Source organism: Heloderma suspectum, chromosome 3 (assembly GCF_057233095.1).
Source record: "Heloderma suspectum isolate Gila_16-S chromosome 3, 16-S_ref, whole genome shotgun sequence".
Taxonomy (NCBI): Eukaryota; Metazoa; Chordata; class Lepidosauria; order Squamata; family Helodermatidae; genus Heloderma; species Heloderma suspectum.
The window spans coordinates 231,907,181-231,929,144 of record NC_139460.1 but is presented as its reverse complement, the minus strand read 5'-3'; the positions used below and the strand labels follow the sequence as shown (position 1 = coordinate 231,929,144).

The window sequence follows — 21,964 nt, the reverse complement described above, 5'->3', positions numbered from 1 at the left end:
CCTTATAGTCCAGCTCTCACAGCCATACATTACTACTGGGAAAACCATAGCTTTGATTAGACGGACCTTTGTCGGCAAGGTGATGTCTCTGCTTCTTACTATGCTGTCTAGGTTGGCCATAGCTTTCCTCCCAAGGAGCAAGCGTCTTTGAATTTCATGGCTACAGTCACCGTCTGCGGTGATCTTGGAGCCCAAGAAAGTAAAATCTGTCACTGCTTCCATTTCTTCCCCTTCTATATACCAGGAAGTGATGGGGCTAGATGCCATGATCTTAGTTTTTTTAATGTTGAGTTTCAAACCAGCTTTTAAACTCTCCTCTTTCACCCTCAACAAGAGGCTCTTGAGATCCTCTTCGCTTTCTGCCATTAGGGTGGTATCGTCTGCATATCGGAGGTTGTTGATAATTCTCCCAGCAATCTTAATTCCGACCTCTGATTCATCCAACCCAGCATTTCTCATGATGTACTCTGCATATAAGTTAAATAAGCAGGGTGACAATATGCAGCCTTGTCGTACTCCTTTCCCAATTTTGAACCAATCGGTTGTTCCATGTCTGGTTCTTACTGTTGCTTCTTGACCCTCGTACAGGTTTCTCAGGAGACAGGTAAGGTGGTCTGGTACTCCCATCACTTTAAGAATTTGCCACAATTTGTTGTGATCCACACAATCAAAGGCTTTAGCGTAGTCAATGAAGCAGAAATAGACATTTTTCTGGAATTCTCTTGCTTTCTCCATGATGCAGCGAATGTTGGCGATTTGATCTCTAGTTCCTCTGCCTCTTCTAAATCCAGCTTGTACTTCCGGTAGTTCTCGGTTCGCATACTGCTGAAGCCTAGCTTGTAGGATTTTGAGCATCAACTTGCTGGCATGTGAAATGAGCGCAATGGTGCGGTAGTTTGAACACTCTTTGGCGTTGCCCTTCTTTGGAATTGGAATGTAAACTGACCTTTTCCAGTCTTGTGGCCACTGTTGAGTGTTCCAGATTTGTTGGCATATTGAATGCAGCACTTTAACAGCATCATCTTTTAGGATTTTAAATAGCTCGGCTGGAATACTGTCATCTCCGCTAGCTTTGTTGTTACTAATGCTTCCTAAGGCCCACTTGACTTCACTCTCGAGGATGTCCGGCTCAAGTTCAGTGAGCGCACTATCATGGCTATCAGGGACATTCAGATCTTTCCTGTATAGTTCTTCTATATTCTTGCCACCTCTTCTTAATCTCATCTGCTTCTGTTAGGTCCCTGCCTTCTTTGTCCTTTATCATGCCCGTCTTTGCACAAAACGTTCCCTTGAGATCTCCAATTTTCTTGAAGAGATCTCTAGTCTTTCCCATTCTGTTGTTTTCCTCGATTTCTTGGCATTGTTCATTTAAGAAGGCCTTCTTGTCTCTCCTTGCTATTCTCTGGAACTCTGCATTCAGTTGGGTATATCTTCCCCTTTCTCCCTTGCTTTTCGCTTCCCTTCTTTCGTGAGCTACTTGTAAAGCCTCATCAGACAGCCACTTGGCTTTCTTGCATTTCTTTTTCTTTGGGATGGATTTCGTTGCTGCCTCCTGAACAATGTTACGGACCTCCGTCCATAGTTCCTCAGGCACTCTGTCTATCAGGTCTAATCCCTGAAATCTATTCCTCACCTCCACTGTATATTCATCAGGGATATGATTTAGGTCATACCTGAACGGTTTAGTGGTTTTCCCGACGTTCTTCAATTTAAGCCGAAATTTTGCAAGAAGCAGCTCATGATCTGAGCCACAGTCAGCTCCAGGTCTTGTTTTGACTGACTGTATGGAGCTTCTCCATCTTTGGCTGCAAAGGACATAATCAATCTGATTTCGATATTGACCATCTGGTGACGTCCATGTGTAGAGTCGCCTCTTGTGCTGTTGGAAAAGAGTGTTTGCTATGATCAGCGTGTTCTCTTGGCAAAACTCTATTAGCTTTTGTCCTGCTTCTTTTGTACACCAAGGCCATGCCTGCCTGTTATCCCGGTGATTTCTTGACTTCCTACTTTAGCATTCCAATCCCCTATGATGAAGAGGACATCTTTTTTTGGTGTTAGTTCTAGAAGGTGTTGTAGGTCTTCATAGAACCGATCAACCTCAGCTTCTTCGGCCTCAGTGGTTGGGGCATAGACTTGAATTACTGTGATGTTGAATGGTTTGCCTTGGATTCGTACTGAGATCATTCTATCATTTTTAAGATTGTACCCCAGTACTGCTTTTCCCACCCTTTTGTTGACTATGAGTGCTACTCCATTTCTTCTAAGGGATTCTTGCCCACAGTAGTAGATATAGTGGTCACCCGAATTAAATTCATCCATGCCTGTCCATTTTAGTTTGCTAATTCCCAAGATGTCGAAGTTCAATCTTGCCATCTCATGTTTGACCACCTCCAGCTTACCTTGATTCATTGATCTGACATTCCAGGTTCCTAAACAATATTGTTCTTTACAGCATCGGATTTTCTTTTCACCACCAGACACATCCACAGCTGAGTGTCCTTTCGGGTTTGGCCCAGCCGCTTCACTCTTTCTGGCGCTACTTGGAAATACCCTCTGCTCTTCCCCAGTAGCATATTGGACACCTTCCAACCTGAGGGGCTCATCTTCCGGCGTCATATCTTTTAGCCTTGTGATACGTTCCATGGGGTTTTCTTGGCAAGAATACTGGAGTGGGTTGCCATTTCCAATATGGAGCACCAAACCCAACAGGACTTATTTCTGAGTAAACATGTATAGGATTGCACTGTCAGTCTCTCTTATTGGAAAAACATGCTCCTATTTGCCCTCTATGTTAAATATTTGTAATATCACAGCAACCTATAAAAAGAGATGAAATCATGGAATTATAATCAGGAGGTGTGTAGGAGATGAGACATTTAAAAGTAATCTCCCTGAACCAGCTAGGGGCTATAAGTGAATGGAAGCAGGCTTCCAAGGAAGTGCCCTTATTTAAATCATACATAATCCTTATTTTAAAAGAAATGCCAATCAGCTGTTTGGGTGGACTGTTCCGTTGTTTGGTGGGATCCCAAGTTTTACAAATGGCTATGTATCCTCAGAACCAGCTGGTATGCACATGATCTGTTAAATCAGGATCAGGAAATGTAAATTTAATACAGAAATCTGCTGCTTCCAAGCAAATTTAATGTCTAATCTAACACTTATTATTTCAGGCATGAGAATATTGAATATAGTAAAATTATTTTCTCTTTAATACTGTACTCTATACTAAAATGCATTTACAGGTTCAGTCATTTCTCACAGAATTAGGCATAGGGTCATGGTTACCCCATATATCAATTCTTTGAAGTAGATTCCTTCCTAAAAAAAAAAAAAAAAAAAAAATGAATCAAGGAACACAAATGCCCACAGGAAACCAAATTGAGCAAGATTGCCTTCCTACAAGCCTAGAACAATCTGCTATAGTGCAACAAATGGCTGAAGAGTGGGAATGGAAGGAGAGGTTGACAGGCTGCAGTTATATCAACTGCACTTGACATCACAGTAATGTTTGAGGAATCAGATAGGAATGCTATATGTAGGAATCAGATAGGTACACAGTATGGCCAAATAGAGATGGATAGTTATAAAAAGACTGTAACTAAATAAGAACAGATTTATTTGGAGTATTTTAATAATTCTCTGCCCTGTGCATATACTGCCGAATGGATTAGTAGTGACATCTGATTTGATCACACTGATCACCTGTTTAGGGGGTAGAGGACTGTGGTTAGGACCTTCCTTTCCCCAACAAGGTCATCAGCACTTTCAAAGTTAACAAGTGCAGGCAACTTGTTCTGTGGAGGAGGCTCTTTCATGCAACGGACAATATGTGGCCCACCGAATTTCCACTGAGACCTCAGAGGCCCAGTGGAACAATGGTATTTCCTTAGGTGTACATTGCGCCAAAACTATCTTGAGACTTTCTCCCTGGTTATCTGGGATTATTTAAGAAGCAAATTCCAGCAGTTAAAAACTAGGTAAAAATAACCTCATGCAACCTTTGACTACAGATTTCGGGCCAGTTCAGATGATATGCCTTCTCTCCCTCTCCCTTCTCCCCAAACGTAGAGAGGAGCAACTGCACAGTTCCTCCCTCCCCACCTGGAATGTCATTTCAGCCACCCGCAGCCATCCCTGCCTGTACAGGTGGGGATGGATAGTCCCAAAGCTACCTGTGTGCATACAATTCCATGTGCATAGGCTAAAAATGCTTGGTTAAGTTCTTGATTTGGTCAGGACATCTTCCACACTCATTGTATGTGCATAGGCAGCCATCAGATAAGAAGGAATGGAAGAGGTGGGGATGGCACACCCGGTGGGTGTAGACTAGAGGAACTGTCTAGGATCCTATGAACTATGAAGCTAGTTTTATGTGCCCAAGAGGGGTTTCAATTTATTTCCCTTGAACAGCAGGCCCCTCTGACAATCACACTGATAGGAATCTCAAAAGCAATTTGCGAGCACATCTGGGAAATAAAGAGATGAAACGTGGTGCACTGGGTGAACATTGGGCCACACAACTTTTTCTTTGTAGTAAACCTACCACAGCAACCTAATCATTTGTAGGAATTTGCTTAAATACAGTTGCCACCTGGTGACTATGATGGCCATGTAGGCATAACCCAGCCCTGGGCTTGGTGGTATTTGGCTTCTTACCACCCTTCCCTTAGCTGCACTTGTCAGGTGTTGAGGGAGGCCTTCCTGACTCACTTCCCCCAGGTCCTATGACACTGGGTGGATAAGCTAGGTTGTTCCCCAAAGGAGGTCCTTACCCCATACCTCACATCCGTCAGTCCCAAATGGCAAGTCTCAAGAACCTCCCTGCCACCTTAAAGGTGCCTCAGAGTGCTCACCTGTTCTCTTGTTTCAATTTCACTTTTCTTGCACAGTCCTGCCATTGTGACCAGCCTAGATCTATTTGATTGCCTACACCCCCTGGCACAACTTGCAACTTACCCCTGATGTATTGTGCAGAGTTGGTGGAACAAACCTGCAAACTAGGCCAAAGAATTCATAATCAGCCCAAGTCTGACAAGCCAACCTGCACTGTAAACTGAGGGACAGAAAGCAGGTGATGGAACAACAAAGAAGGCTGATCAAGGGTATTGTGCACTTATATAGCTTCCTTGGCTCAGCGGTTGACCAGTGTTGACATGGCATGCATCTGCATGGTACATGATGCCAGGCCCTTCCTCTTCCCCAGTCCAACCACAACCCCACCTCTGTCACAAACACTCCAGGGGAGTACATGGCATGAGGACCAGTTGCTTAATCTCCTCCTACCCTCTTCCAAAAAATTCCATAGACATCAATTCCCTTTTACCTGAACCAAAGCAGCTCTTTTTGTCATGGCCATTCCCGTAGACAGCAAGGGGTCCCCAGCCTTTTTGGGTTGGTGGGCATATTTGGAATTTTGAGAGCATGTTGTGGACACAAAATGGCCACCATGGTAGATCGCCCAGTAAGAAAATGGCTGCCATGGCCAGTCATAAACACCCATTTCCTGTAAGGCAAGTTGGTGAGCCTAAAAGAAAAGCAACTTGCCCAAGAACCTAAGGACAAGGCAGAGGTAGGGTCTGAGTTTCAAAACACCAACCACTCTTTTGAACCCTAATAAAAGATAGTGTTGGAGGGCAGTACTTTGCTTTGCAGCATGCCAGCATCCCATTTATTTATTTTTAAACAAACCTTAAGAAATTAAATAAAAATCAAAAGGGGCAGGGAGCCTGATGCCCACAGGCACTATGTTGGAGACCCCAGAATTACAGTAACAGAGAATAGCTATTAGCATTCATTAGGAAGTAATCATTCTGCTGATAAATGTGCAACTTTAAAAAATCTTAACCTATACTGAAACTTTTTAAAAACCTTATTTCATGCTTAGCAAAACGGGTTCAAAAAATTACCCTAGTTTTACAGGCAATAGCACAGCCTTTTCCCATCCTGATGCCCTCCAGATGTTTTGCACTACAACTCCTAGCATTCCCGGCCAATGGCCATGCCTACCTGGGCATATAGGAGTTGAAGTCCAAAAGATCTGGAGGGTGCCAGACTGGGGAAAGGCTGTACTAGCCGAAGCACAATCCTGTCTCTATAGAACAGCACCACTAGTTCTTCATTATATCTCATTTTAAGCCACACTCCGTAGGCATCAAGGAGGACACACAAAAACCTGATAAGACTTATCTGAATTAAGTTGCTACAAGTTAGCAGGCATCTGAGAATGAACATCTATAAAATCTTTATCACCCCATAGGCCTTTCAGATTGCTGACTAGAAAGGAAAACACTGGGACACACTTAAAACTGTTTTGTCTTGGTATGAGAACAGATAGCTCGAATAAAGACCATATGGAAAGCAAGACATTTCAAAAGGATGCTCATGAAAAGGCCATGGAATCATCCACTTTCTGGATTTAAACAGAGCTAGAAAACACAGCTAGAAAACACAGCTGACACAGCAATACAACAAATAAACAAAGGTCACTGGTAGACAGTATTCAACTATGGAAAATGTTATTCCATCCTGAAAAGGATATATGACAACAAGAACCTATTTTAAGTAGGCCATAAAAGTTCTTATTATAGTCCACATTGACTTAGTGAGATTTAGACTTTATCAAGTTATGATTAGATATGGTGAAGTAAAACCAGTGCCAGCTCCAGGTTTCTGAGGCCCCTTAAGCAAGACCCCCTTAATGGGCTCCCTCCTTCGGTTGAGTCTAGGGGTGGACGAAAGTCACTTACCTGTCGTCGAAGCTTGTTCGCGGTGGGGGGGAGGCGCTTTGCTGCTCCCCCCGTGAAGTTCAGGCCGGTGGGGAGGCTTCCCGCCTCGCCCCGGCCGAAATTCAGGCCGGGGGGGAGGCTTCCCGCCTCACCTGGCCGCGAACTCCATTGTTTTTTTTTTAAAAAAAAAAAACGCCCCCGTGATAGGCTATGGGGGCCGCCATTATCCGTATGCGCTTTTTTTTTTTAAAGTCACCCGTGATAGGCTACGTGACGATTTACGTAGCCTATCACGGCTGACTTTGCAGATCTAGCTGTGATAGGCTACGTTAATCGTCACGTAGCCTATCACGGGGGCGTTTTTTTTTTTCTTTCATTGGAATGGCGGTGGCGGCAGCCGGTCGAAAGACTGGCTGCCGCTCCCTCCCCACACGAACACCCGCCGAACTGCCAGCCGGACCCGCCGCTGGGAGGGACATTCGGCGAAGGTAAGTCCCGTCCCGGGGGGGGTGCGGGGTGTGGGGGGCTGCGGAGGATTTCTCCCTGAAACTTGTTCGGGGGGCCGAACACGTTGGCGCTCGGCCCCCCGAAGTTTCAGGGAGAAATTCTCCACCATCCCTAGTTGAGTCTGCCTTCTCACTGTTGTTGTCAGCAGCTGATATTGCTCCTCATCCTCTTTCTCATCATTGCTCCCATTTGTTTGCTTGTTTCTCATCATTGCTCCCACTTATTTGCTCCCATGTGTTTGAAAGCCAGTAAGCAAGTAGGCAGTGGCCTCTACTGCTCCTCTTTCTCACCACCACCATTGTCTGGGCCAGAGCAAGAGGCAGGTGAACAAGTAGGTTGCAATGGTGAAGAGGAGGAGCAGCTCCGAGGAGCTCTGGTCAGTGGGCCCCTGCTGTGGTGCGGGCTCTCAGCATTTGCCCAGCCATGCCTGCCCTTGATGATGGCCTTGAGAAAGAGCATTGAATTTAATGGAATTGACTTAAAAGCAAAACAAAACTCATCTGGAAGAATGAAGAACAGGAGGAAAAGTTAAGGTGAATCTTTAGCTTAGGATCCTAGTTCACAGCAGATTTTAACCCAAATCTCCTGGCTCCCAGTCCAACACTCTCACCACTACACTACACTGACTCTCATGAATGAAGCCCACATGAATGAAGCCCTTCTGTCAATGGAAGGCAGATCCTGGATCTATCCCATTACCCTGTCTTAACAATTGAGTTATTGGCTTCTCAACAATTGAGATGGCAAATAACAATTTGTGCAAGAGGGAAACAAGGATAGAGGGATAGAGTATGTCATTCATTCCCAAACTTCTAGCTCTCTAGAGCACAATCCACAGGGCAGTTCTCCTATGTGAGCCTCAGTGAATGAATGGTAGCTATGCAAGAGCATTATTGTGCATAGAGCACTCAACACATTTGCGATCCATGGCACTTACATCCAAGAAAAAACATGTTAAACCAAAAGGTCAGTTTGATTATGAAGATAAATGCCCAAGGACCCTGATTTTTTCCTCCTGTATTCCATCAATAGGCATTATACCACTGTGTTGTGGTTTTTTAAACTTGCATGTGTGTGTGTGTGTGTGTGTGTGTGCGTGCACGCACGCTGTTAAACTCTTAGGTACAAATCACTCAGTCCAAACCCAATCAGCCTTTTAATCTGTTAGCAAGGGCTATTCCTCAGCAGCTGCCACCTGCCTGTCTTTAATTCTGTCAGGGAGATCAGCACCCTTGGACACAGAGTCCTGAAAATGGGCTCTTTTCAGAAAAGCATATAAACAAGCAATCTCCGGCAGGCTCTTTCGTAAAATGCAGGTGCAATCCCGATACCCCCATTAGGCCGAACTTCTATAAACATAACTGGTTGATCATATTGGGGAATCAGACAAAACTTGCATGGAAAAAAAAAATCACGCAAAGACAAGATGACTTAGGCAGGTGCTTCTCTCTACTGCAGGGGTGAAGAACATTCTTTCTTCCAGGGGTAATCTGTCGGGGCCCACATGCAAGTCATGGGTGGAGCCAAAGCCAGCAGTGGGTGGGGCCAGAGTCAAACATTAGTTTCTCTCTCTCTCTCCATCATTATCCAGAAGGCTGCTGGGGTGGGGGTGGAGGTGGTAGATTGTTTTTGCCAGAGGTATGGACTGATTGCTTGCAGAGGGCTCTTGAAATTAGGAAGAGGGGCACTGAATGCCTATCCTTGCTTTACAACTGCATGGAAAAGGTCTAGGTACTGATCACAGCTCAAAAACTACATGAGTTCCAAAAAGCGTTTTGGTTCAAGCCATTTCACAAAGTCCCTGATGGCTGTGGCTATATGGTCAGCTGGTGTCCCAATCCTGGAGCAACCACCTGTTCCTACTGAGCCAATGGGTAGACTGCACTTCTACCTCTTTTTAACAAACAGTCTAAATCCTCCATGATTGGGAAAAGGTCTCCACCTAACCCTGGTGACGTGAAGCAGTCAATATCATAGATAGGCAGGCTGGGCTTGTGAAAAATCAGTCATGGGAGATTATGCTAACACGCTGTCTCCTTTCCTCATCTAATAAATGTGAACCAGTCAGGAGAGTTTCTACTTGACACTGCTTAAGGCAATCTGATGAGGGATAAAGATTGAACTATAGCCCCTCTCCACAGGAAAATAATGTGTGTGGGTGGTGGTGGTGGGGGCATGTATTTCTTGTTGCCTGAGAAACAAATAACGGAATCCATATTTTGACTGTTTTGCTGGCACTTTTTAAAATGGATTCCAGGAATATGAAGTGGGTCACTATAGGTGAAGTTCACTGTGTATCCTCTATTTTATTAAGATGCTCTTCAGGGCATGATTGGATTGAACATTCCAGAGTGTTCAAATGAATCCTCTATCTTCATAATCATCCCTTCTATCTCTAATAGCATCAGCCATTCAGCAGGTTTGAGGAAAAGCCAAGGTTGCAAGAAGTACCCCCCCCCCCAATCTGTATGTTAAAAGGCCTAAGGGGAGGGACCCAAAACAGTGTTATAAGACCTGAGCATGCTCAGTGGTTATAGAATGATGACTGGATATGGAGAGGGGGGATTTTGTTGTGGGCTCCACTTGTTCTTTTCCTTGTCATTAACCTCTCATTTCAGAAGAAATAGAATCTGAGATGTATTGTTCAGAAAAGCATAATGTGCATCCATTAAAGGAGGCTAAGGCACTTTCATGAATATCAGTGAACATGAATTCTAATGCAAATGTGAAATATTTTTAATTATTCAATTTTCATTCATGCATGAGTTCCAAATGCATTTGGTTTTATGATGGAAGAGATGCATTAACCTATAATGCCCTGATAACTATGCTTGGTCAAATTTTTGTCTATCCTTGATTTAAAAATATAATAAAAGTTCAAAGAACATCAGCTAATTCAGTTCAACACCAATCTTTTAAATCAGGATGGAGAAAGGACCATTTTCAGTCCAAGGACTGAACTGGCCCTGGGCCAGCATGTCAGGGGCCATAATATGCCAGCAGTGTGCACTCCCCACACATATTTACACACACATACACATCCCAGATCCCCTTTCTCAGCCAATCCATGCATTTCCTTATATTCTCTAAACTAAAGATTTTTCACAGATAGTTTAAATCATTCTTCTTGGGCTGTTCTTCACAAAGCAGGTGTTAAGTCAATAAGAAGGTATTTTAATTTATCCACATGAAGTTACTTATTTTTATATTCCTAAGGGTGCACTCCTATGGGGATAGGCGTCCGCCTCTGAACTTGGAGGCAACTGCCTATCCAATGCAGGATTGTTCCCTCCGTGCTTCTCCTGCCCTGCAGCTAGACAGCCAATTTCGCTGCCTTCCCTGCCCCAGAACACCCCCTGGAATGCCCTGTTTTGGCCACTCCGTGCTCCTTTTCTGAGTGGGGAGTGCAGGAATGGGAGGAAGGTCGGTTTTCCTGGAACTGACCTTGGAGTGCGGGCTCTGAGGTCAGTTCCTGGAAAACCACATATCCTATGGCTGTCTAGCCACTGACTAGCAGCCATAGGAACATTCCCTTAGTTTTGTTTTGTTTTAATCCATTTTGTGGTTTTCTGCTGCTGCAGTTCCCCATTTGCCCTATATTCAGCCTTCTTATTCCCCCTCTCCAGTTATTTCTTCTATTCGGCTGCTTGTTCTGGTAGCCTTCTACCTTTTGACTTTTTATATCTTTTTCTGAATTGGGTGGACTAGGATGGGGAAGGGGTATGGCTTATGTGACCCAATGTGTATTATTTACTTGCTTTGATTTTTTAATAAGGTAATGAGCCAAACTGGCACATTATGCTAATCACATAGCATGTAGCTGAGTAAATTTTCTTTACTCCAATGTAAATGTGCACAGCCCCAACTTGGGACCACCATACCTCCCCTTGCCACCATTTTAAACTCCTCCCCACCATTTGCTCCCCAAAATTCTCCCACTGATACCAATTGATACATTTTCTCTTTGTTTAACCCCCCCCCCCCCGCCTTGGGCGCACATGGAGATTTCAGGAAGGAAATGGGGCGGGGGGAGGTTTATCTTCCCTTCCTGGTACACAGTGGTCCTGATCTGATTCAAGACCATGTGCACTTACATTAGAGTAAAGTAAATGCTAACCCTCAGCTATACACTGCACCATTAGTGTAACAAGTGGTTTGGTGCTATATATCAATATTTTGGAAGCTTAGCAGATCTATGTCTAGACAGTGGATGGATAGGAGACCTCCTGAGAACCCCGTGTACACCCCCTTGAATTCCATGATAGAAGAAAGGTAGGATATAAATGTATTAAATATATCTATATATTTATACACACACACACACACACACACACACTATTCATAATAAATGTTTTTCCTGTTCTGAGCCTGCAAGTAGTCCCATCATTTGAGCTACCATTGCTGTGTGTTTGTCTGCATGTTGAATAGGGATGTATGAGAATTTTGTTTATGTTTGCAAATCATGCAAATGTGTTCCATTTGCAACCCTGAACATGAATGCCAGCAGGAGAGTGTGTTCTCTGAAAATATTTGGAAATTTCCAAACTTGCATTAGCTTTCAAAAAATGCACATTTTTCCCATTCAAAATGTGCCCTTTCCCCATTCAAATTAAACAAAATAAGAATGCAAACAAACACTGGAAATGAAGTGAACTGAGCTTCAAGGTGGTGTTTGGAGAATCTCAGCAATCACAAAAACTGCTTGTTTGCCCATTCCTAGTGTTGAATCCTAAGGATAGAGTTAAGCCATCTGCACAACCTGAGATCTACCAAGCTGAACATAGTCCCAGTGGTATAGCACATGTTTAGCATGCTGAAGCCTCCTCCCCACTCCGGTCAATCTGGGGTATTTCCAGGAAAGCCTGGGAAAGTGTCCTGACTGAAACCTTGGAGAGTTGCTGCCAGTCAATGTAGACCAGGGATGGGTCTATATTATGGCCCTCCACGTGTTGTTGGACTGCAATTCCCACCAGCCCTAGCCAGCATAGCCAGTGGTGAGGTATGATGGGAGTTCCAGTCCAACAACATCTGGAGGGCCACATGTTCCACATCCCTGGTGGTACACAATACTGAATTGGAAGAATCATTGGTCGGATTCAGTAAAAGCAGCATCCTATGCACAATAAATCCATTTTTCTGCTACTTGAAATTGCAAAAACCAGGAAGGTCATCATTCAGGCACCTGGCAAGAGACACATAGGTGGTGGGCTGTGTTTGGCTTGGTGATAATACAAGTTTTGCAGGCTGCCTGCACAGCCTGAGATAAGCTGCAAAAGGAAATTAGATCTTGGTGGGACTATACAGAAAGGCTGAAAAAGGGAAAGAAATATGTTGGAGAATGTTTCCTTTCTCACTGAAGATAAGTAAGTACTGTTACTTTATGTGTGTGTGTGTGTGCGTGTGTGTGTGTGTGTGTGTGTGAGAGAGAGAGAGAGAGAGAGAGAGAGAGAAAGCATTCTGACAGTTAAAATATATCTGAGTGCAGCAGTTAGATTCTTCCTTAGCGCCAAGAATGTTTTTAAGAAGTCTCCGGTGTCTGAAGTCTGACTAACAATGCCATATTTGGATGGAAGGACCTACATTTCTGCCAAATCTTTCATCATTCCAGGGAGATGGATCTTTGAGATTTGTTTCCTGCAGCTGGGTTAAATAATCATCTATTATAGGACAGCTCCCATGGGCAGCATGGTCAATAAGACATTTGGATAAAACAAACTACACTGAGGCATTTCTAATATGAACAAGTGAAATATGACTACATGAAAGGCAAAAGATAAACTATCGATGCATGTTTCAGCTAACAATTCTAATAACATTTTGGCAGCTGTATATCCAGTTGAAATCCATTGTGGCCTGCTTCTATAAACATGTTTAGGATCAGGTTGTAAAATCTTGTAAACATAAGCAGAAATAGAACTCTTGGCCTTTGACAGTCCTATTATTACTGATCGATTTATAAGAACATTTCCATACTGCCTTGTGGCTCCCTAGTTAGCTTGAAAGAATAGAAAAAAATCTGAATACAATAAACTTAAACACAATTTTAAAAATCTAGAAGAAGAAGAACATAGAGAACTAACAGCTGGCTGGATTAAAATATAAAAGTTTGGAGGATAAAAACATCTCAACTGTCCACCTAAAAATTATCTTGAGAGAGAGTTCCAGAACCAGGTTTCTGCCAATGAGAAGGCCTTATCTCACATTCTTGCCATACCTCTCTTGATGGTGGAACATAGAGTAATGCCTCTGAAGATTATTGTAACTGACAGGTAGGCAGGTTCATATGGGAGCAGGTGATCCTTCAGATATCCTGGTTCCAAACCATTAAGGTTAGTTATAGGTAATAACTAGCCCTTTAGACCTAAGTTTTAATCCAAACTTATCAAAAGGGCAATCAATTATCAGAAGCTGAACAAACACAAAACCAACATTTCATTTACTGTCATTTAACATTTTACTTTGCATAGTTAATGACTAGCATTTTCACACATCATGTAAATTTAAATAGACAAAAATAATCACAGCATTAGTTACTTGCTGAAGTTTCCAGTTTGCGTTTATGAGGTGGGTCTTCAATAATTCTGTTAATATCACCACGGTTCTTTAGATCCACAGGTTTCTCCCATACTGACAACTGCATTGTAGGGTTGAAGAAGAAGACTCGGTCATCTCCAGTCCAGACTATACACCTATTTTAATTAATAAACTAGGCTTAGAGAATCTCAAATATAGTAGGGGGCAAAAAGACACTACTTGCATTGCTAACTCACTGTCCAACTCACTACGCAATTTCACACATAGGTTTCTGGTCCACATCTACATTTGTTGGGGGCTGCTAATTTGTCCAGAGCAAGTGTCAGCAAGATGAGATGATTAACTTATACTCCTTTACCATTTTTCATATCAAAATCACTCTTCCCACATTGCTATTAGCCTAAGGAAGAGAAATGCTGTGTCCCCCCCCCCCCCCGGCAGGGCAAAGAGCACTTGGGGAAGGCAACCCTGAACAGGAAAATGGTGCAGGTCACGAAAAGGCTTAAACGAACACTTTGCTTGGAACTACTAAGAACAAATTGGCATCCTACCCCCATGGTTACATTTCATTTTTTAAAAAAATCCAGAAGATGAATCATGGATCAGCCATGTAATGTATAGCTTGGCCCTTAAGCAAAGTTCCATGCACCCAAGAATGTGTTTTATACTGACATGCCAAGCAATAATGGGCTGTGACTTTGCAAGGGCTGACTCCCCAGCTGTGAAATACATTTCTTCAGTGAAATACATGTCCCCCAAACAAATGGTTTCATGACCCCTGTAAGAAAGAGTGCCATTCACAATTATGTTGCGTCGATCATAATGGTTGGAATAATAAATACCAAGAGCAGATGTAACACAAGAGGTAAAAGAAAGGGAAAAACATACCAAAAGAGAATAATACATCCTCTTTTTTCCTTAAAAAAAAAAAAAAAAGACCTTGGTTCTTTTCAAAATTGATACAGGCTGTGGGACAAGGGAGTTTCCAGCAGTTTTGTATGAGCCAAATCTCTAATAACCCCCACTCCAGATATGATCAATCCAAGGCACAGAATGGCCCCAATGTTGTCCTGTAGTTGTCTTTGAGCAAGATGGATAAAATTGCCATGATACAAATAGGCCTCAGTCATTATAGGAAAATATTAATTTCCTTGAAATTTACAAATTAGGATTTCATGCCATACCTGTAACTGAAACATCAGTGTCAACACTGCATTAACTTCATGTTTTATATTGGGATTCATTTTTCAAGACATTCCACTATAATTCTAATAATGTATCATTTCACAGTGATAGTCATTCCAACAAACACCATTTCATTTTGACAAAATCCTTCTCTCTGGGAAGCTATATTTAAAACAAAACAAAACAAAACAAAGGCTGAAAATCTCAGACCCTCACTGCTGGAGAAAGAATTCACCAAACCTGTGAGGTGAGAGTGGGATCCCACTTGCTAGCCCAGTGTTCATGCTAGCCACACCTCCAGCAGCTGTGCATTCATCATCAGTGTGAAAAGGCCTCATGTTCATGTAAATGCATGTGCATAAGAACTAGGGATGGCAGAGAATTCCGCCATGGATTCCAGTGATATCTACATAATATCTACGTAAATATTTATGTAGGCTAGAATGGCAAAAAATAAAGGAACGCAAATAGCACCCACTACGCTATTTGCATTCCCCTTTTTGTCGCCATTTTATCTTACGTAAATATTTACGTAATTGGCCGCCGATCGTAAATATTTACGTAATCGGCCGCCGTAGCCGCCACCATTTCTGTACGCTGGGGTTTTTTTGTTGGGGGGTTAGCCATGATAGGCTATGTAAGAATTCTTACGTAGCCTATCATGGCTGCCTGGCTGGATGCAAATGGCGGCCGCTATGGTGGCTGCCATTTGTGTCTGCAGCAGCCTGTCTGCAGCTGGAAATCCAGCTGCAGATGGCTCTGGCCGGCTGCTCCGCGGCCTGGCTGCGGAGCAGAGCTGGCCATTGAGGATTGCGGGGGGGAGGACCAGATCACCTCCCCCTCACCCCCCCTACCGCGAAAGATTCCGCAAAAAGGTAAGTGAGTTTCATACATCCCTAATAAGAACTTTTCTTATGTGAGTTGGAGCCATCTGTATGTTTTTAGGGGCCCTTCACACAGATGCCAAATGTGCAGCTACTGAGGTATGTGGTTGGTGGGCACATCATCATCATCATCATCATTATTTACATTTCTATACCACCCCACAGCCGAAGCTCTCTGGTGGTTTACAGAAGTTAAAACCTTAAAATACAATATACAATATACAATGGCAGTTAGAGCCAGATGGACTCTATGTCCTCGATGGACTCGAAGCCATACATCTGATTGGATTTGTTGGATTTTGGGATTTGTTGTACCTCTATCTAGGACAGGTTTAGGTATAGTGAAAATTTCGACCGCCATCTTGAAACAAAATGGCAGCCAATCAAAATTTGAAAAGATTTACTGATTGGAATGAAATGTTCAGGTTTTGTTGTACCTCTGTCTGGGAAGGTTTTAGGCATAGTGAAAACTTCAGCCACCATCTTGAAACAAAATAGTGCCCATCTGATATTTTAAAAGATTTACTGCTTCAATTGTAGGGTTGGCGGAGAATTTCTCCCCGAAACTTTGGGGGGCCGAACGCCAACGTGTTTGGCCCCCCGAACAAGTTTCAGGGAGAAATTCTCGGCACCCCACCCACCCCCCGCACCCCCCGGGACAGGACTTACCTTTGCCGAATGTTCCTCCCGGCGGCGGGTCCCGGCGGCGGTTCGTCGGGTCTTTGTCAGGGGCGGGGGCGGCAGCCGATCTTTCGACCGGCTGCTGCCGCCGCCATTCCAATAAAACTAAAAAAAAAAAAATGCCCCCGTGATAGGCTACGTGACGATTAACGTAGCCTATCATGGCTAGATTTGCAAAGTCAGCCGTGATAGGCTACGTAAATCGTCACGTAGCCTATCACGGGTGACTTAAAAAAAAAAAAAGCACGTACGGATAATGGCGGCCCCATAGGGAGCCGCCATTCCCGTTCCTTATTTGGTCGCTGTAGTCTACGTAAAGATTTACATAGACTACAGCGACCAAATATGGAACGCGAATGGCGGCTCCCTATGGGGGCCGCCATTTGCGTACGCGCTTTTTTTTTTTTAAGTCACCCGTGATAGGATACATGACGATTTACGTAGCCTATCACGGCTGACTTTGCAAATCTAGCCATGATAGGCTACGTTAATCATCACGTAGCCTATCACGGGGGCGTTTTTTTTTTTAACTTTTAATTTCGCGGCTGGGCGAGGCGAGGCGCCTCCTCCCCGGCCTGAATTTCGGCCGGGCGAGGCGGGAAGCCTCCCGCCTGGCCTGAATTTCAGCCGGGCGAGGCGGGAAGCCTCCTCCCCCGGCCTGAACTTCAGGGGGAGAGCAGCGAAGCGCCTCCCCCCCACCGCGAAAAGCTGCGAGACCAGGTAAGTGGGTTTCGTGCAGCCCTGTTCAATTGAAGTGTTTGTTTGTATGTCCTCCAAGACCTTGAAACCTAGAAACCTGAAACTTGGCATGCAGACTAAGGAGAGCTTATGGGTATACACCTCAGAGTTTGTTTGTTTTTTAAGACACATTAAGGATAATTATTTTAAATGTATCTGTGTGGTTGAAGCCTGCAGTACCATATTCAGTCACTACCTGGCAGACTTTCTTAATCAGGAGACAATTTTGCAGTTCATACAGTTTGAAGCCAGGAGGAACTAGTCTGAGGGAAAGAGTTATACAGCTGCCCCCTCTCCTTTTCTCCTGGGCAGCCCGCACCCCCAGGAGAATGAAGTGCAGAGATTCCTCCCTCTAGGGATGTACGAAAGTCACTTACCTGTTTGCGGATTATGGTGATGGTGGGGGGGAGGCATTCCGTCCCTCCTCCCAGAATCCTCGCCAGCCGGCTCTGCTCCATAAGGATTCTGCGGAGCCACCGGCCGACTCCGCCAGCAGCTGGACATCCGGCCGCTGGCTAGCAGGGATGCAAATGGCAGCGGCCATAGCCACTGCCATTTGCATCCCTGCAGTCAGCCATGATAGGCTACATAAATGTTTACGTAGCCTACCAAGTCTGACTTAAAAACAACAACAACGCGCGAACGCAAATGGCAGCGGCCACGGCCGCCGCCATTTGCATACACGCTTTTTTTTTAAAAGTCAGACATGATAGGCTACGTAAACATTTACATAGCCTATCACTTAAAAAAAAAAAAAAACCTAGCCGTGATAGGCTACGTAAATCTTTACGTAGCCTGTTACGTCTTTTTTTTTTACTGGAAATGGCGGTGGTGGCAGCCAGTTGGAAGACCGGCCACTGCAGCCACTGCCAGAGCCGCCGCCGCCCGGAAGATCCGCCCTAGGTAAGTCTCGTCCCGGGGGTGGCGGGGGGGGTGGCAGGCTGTTCCGCCACCGACTTCAGGGGGCCGAATGCACTGGCATTCGGCCTCCCCGAGATCTGTGGCAGAATTCTCTGACATCCCTACCTCCCTCAAAGGGCTATGGGAGGGTCACCATGGCAGGGGCTGTGCCTAGGGGCCAGGGCAGGCTTAACGTGTCCAACTCTGGCAGTGGTGTAAGTTTGCTTGAAGGCTTCGTTGTATCAAACTAAGGGCTGATCCAGCCCGTGCGAAGCTGGGTCCACGTGCTAGTATTTGACAAGCCTCAGAGGAAGGAAGGTGGATTACTAAATAAAGGTTTAGATATTTTAAAAGAGCAAGATGCAAGGAGATTAAGCAATGGGAAAATGAAATTAGTTTTTACATAATAAATTATGAGTAATTAAAATACTACAAAACTTTAATTACAAATGAGCTGGAAAATAGCTGGAAAAAAATTTACTGGGCAATTTTAAAATATGTTACATGTCATCAAGGATTTCTCTGTCATTGGAATTAACATTATAGAGGAAAAAGGGAGGACCTTGTTACAATATATTAATATTATTATTTAACAAAACTAAAACTATTAATATGTTAGATATCCTCATTCTTCCATAATTATTGTAGTAACACTTCAGGAAAAAAAAAATTACAGCATGGCTGGCTGGGAAATGCTGAGTTGTGTAGGACTTTTTCTGTCTAAACATGCATAGAATTGTGCCATTAATCACCTCAGGAACTATAAGTGTGCATCATTGACCATGTTTTTGTCTCACAGTAGATCACAGTGAAGTTGATAGAGAGCTTAAGGAGCAAGAAGCCAAACTACTATAAATATCAGAGCCATGGAAGCATGCACATTAAAGAGCCAGCATCTGATGTGGGAGCAGGGGAATAAATCAGTATTTAATTGATGTAACAAAAGATTAAATTGACTGTCTTAGCTAAAACAAATATCTAGATTATATGAAGCAAATAGACTCAAACCTGCTATACATGTTGAGTGCTACCAATGAATACATAAATACTGTTGTTACTAGCATCAGTAACAATCACGGGCACAACACGGTGATAATGGCTTTCTATGGATTTTCTCTTCTGTTATTTAAGAATTTTATAAGCTTTTTATCCCATGCCATGTTACTACCCCCGCCCCCCACTGCAAGTGGCTATTAGCCTTGGGAGAGGGCAAGCTGGAGACTGCTACAGAATCTTTGCCATTCTTTTCCTCACCCCATGGGGGTTAATAGCAGCTTCAGGGGAAGGCATGACTAAGGTTGGAGAAATGGCATGGGAGGAGCAGTTAAAAAGCAGTCTGTTTCCTGACTCCTAACTGAGAAGAGCAGAGGAAGCTGCTCCAGCTGGTCTAGGGGCTATACAAGCAAGCAAGCTCACAGAGAGCAAGTGAACGAACAGGGAGATCAAACTGGCAGGGGAGTTGCAGTGGAAGAGGAGACAAAGGCAAAGCGGTGAGTGGGCTGGGGTAAGCCCAGAGCCCTTCTATTCTGAATTGCCGTGAGCTCACCATGTGCTCCTGAGAGCTCCAGTTGAAGGGGCATGGCCTGATTACTCTCAGCAGCTGTGTGGGCTGGGAGTTTCAGTCTGTTTCCTGACTCCTAACTGAGCAGAGCAGAGGAAGCTGCTCCAGCTGGTCTAGGGGTATACAAGTAAGCAAGCTCCCAGTGAGCGATCAGAGCAAGCAAACAGGAAGAGCAAACAGGAGTTCAGCAGAGGAAGGTCCCTAACATTTTTTTTAAAAAAATATTTTTCTTGTAACATACACATCTATACCAGTGGGACTGTGTTGTTAATCTCCAGTGATCAGAAGACAATGCACAGGCTATCCCAATACAATCAGAAAGCTAGAAACAAAAAGGGAATAGAGACTATGGAAGGAAAAGACTCTCCAGTGGTTTTGACCTTCAAAGTGTGTGCAATGTTTGTTTTCTTGCCTGAGATCAACATGGCCTACACACGTAAGAAGTGCAAGTTCATTGCACTGCTGGAAGAAAAAGAGGACTGGAGCGGTGAGTGTCGACTCTCCAGCGAATAAGAGAACACAAAGAGTTCTTGGAGAGGATGGTGGAACCACAGCAGCAAAGCGAAGTACAGGAGCTAGAAGTGTAACAGCCAGCTGAGGCAAAAGAGGAAAATGCTGAGGTGAGGAAAAATGAAGCACAGGATACTCCTTGGAAAAGGATGACAGGAGCAGAAGAACTAGGAGCCACTCCACATCAGTGGACGCAGTGGAACTATGGAACCATTTCCAGGTACTTGAGTATGAGACTGGAGGACAGCCTGCAGAGGAAGAATTACAGGGGAACCTGCTTGTCAGCGAGCAAGAGGCGGAAGGTCAGTCAAGAAGAGGCGATGAAACTAGGTATGGCAGAGAATTCCGCCACAGATTTGGGGCCCAGATAGTTTCCTCATCCATCCTTCCAGTAGTTAGAAAAGGGATAGCAAGGGAAAGAAAAATACTTCAGGTGAATGACTGGCTACAAAGGTGGTGCTGACGTGAGAGTAGGGATGTACGAAACTCTTACCTGGCTCCGTGCCGGGCAATCCGCGGTGGGGGGGAGGTGCTCCATCCCTCCCTCCAGAATCCTCCGTGGCCACCTCCACTCCGTGGCGAATCTGGGGAGCTGCCGGCTGGGGCCGCCCACAGCTAGGAATGTCAGAGAATTTCGCCACGAATCTCGGGGAGGCCAAATGCCAGCGCATTCGGCCCCCCAAAATCGGTGGCGAAACGGTCTGCCACCCCCCACAGGACGGGACTTACCTTGGGCGAATCTTCCTGGCGGCAGCAGCTCCGGCGGCGGTTCGGCGGTGGCCAGTCTTCTGACTGGCTGCCGCCGCCGCCATTTCCAGTAAAAAACAAAACAAAACGTGATAGGCTTCGTAAAGATTTACATAGCCTATCACGGATAGATTTTTAAGAAATACCATGATAGGCTATGTAAATCTTTACGTAGCCTATCACACGGCTGAGTAAAAAACAAACAAACGCGCGTATGCAAATGGCGGCACCCATGGGTGCCGCCATTTGCGTTCCTTATTTTGGCACGTCTAGTCTACGTAAACATTTACGTAGACTACGGCGAAAATAAGGGGAATGCAAATAGCGTAGCGTCTACGCTATTTCCGTTCCCCTTATTTTCGCCGTAGTCTACATAAATGTAAGGATGGTCAAAGTCCCTTACCTGGTCCCGCAGCTTGCTTCGCGGTGGGGGGGAGGCGCTCTGTTTCTCCCCCCGAAATTCAGGCCAAGGGGGTATGCCATTTGCATACGTGCATTTTTTTTTTCAAAGTCAGCCGTGATATTTACGTAGCCTATCAAGGCTGACTGAAAATCTGGCCATGATAGGCTACGTGAATAGTTACGTAGCCTATCACATGCGTGTGTTTTTTTTTTTACTTTACTTTGTAATAGTGGCGGTGGCAGCTGGTCGGAATACTGGCCGCTGCCCCCACCCCCGCTGAAACACTGCCAAAACACCGCCGAAACGCCGCCGGGACCCGCTGCTGAGAGGGACATTCGAAGGAGGTAAGTCCCATCCCGGGGGGGGGTGGCGGAGAATTTCCCCAACAATTTTGGGGGGCCGAATGCATTGGCATTCGGCCTCCCAGAGATTCGTAGAGAAATTCTCCGCCATCCCTACGTAAATGTTTACGTAGACTAGATGTGCCACAATAATGAACGCAAATGGCTGCGCCCATGGGCACCGCCATTTGTGTATGCACGTGTTTTGTTTTGTTTTTACTCAGCTGTGATAGGCTACGTAAACA

At 44.6% G+C, this 21,964-nt stretch overlaps 1 protein-coding gene across 1 annotated transcript in view; it reads right to left on the bottom strand.

Moving 5' to 3' along the window:
- TCERG1L (transcription elongation regulator 1 like) overlaps nt 1-21,964 on the bottom strand; it is a 333,395-nt gene that overhangs the window by 24,617 nt on the left and 286,814 nt on the right. Inside the window, exons 8-9 of the mRNA XM_084841939.1 lie at nt 13,770-13,924; nt 3,289-3,321 (exon numbers count right to left, since the gene is read on the bottom strand). Of these exons, the coding sequence (XP_084698065.1) occupies nt 3,289-3,321; nt 13,770-13,924 (188 nt within the window). The remainder of the gene's footprint in view (nt 1-3,288; nt 3,322-13,769; nt 13,925-21,964) is intronic.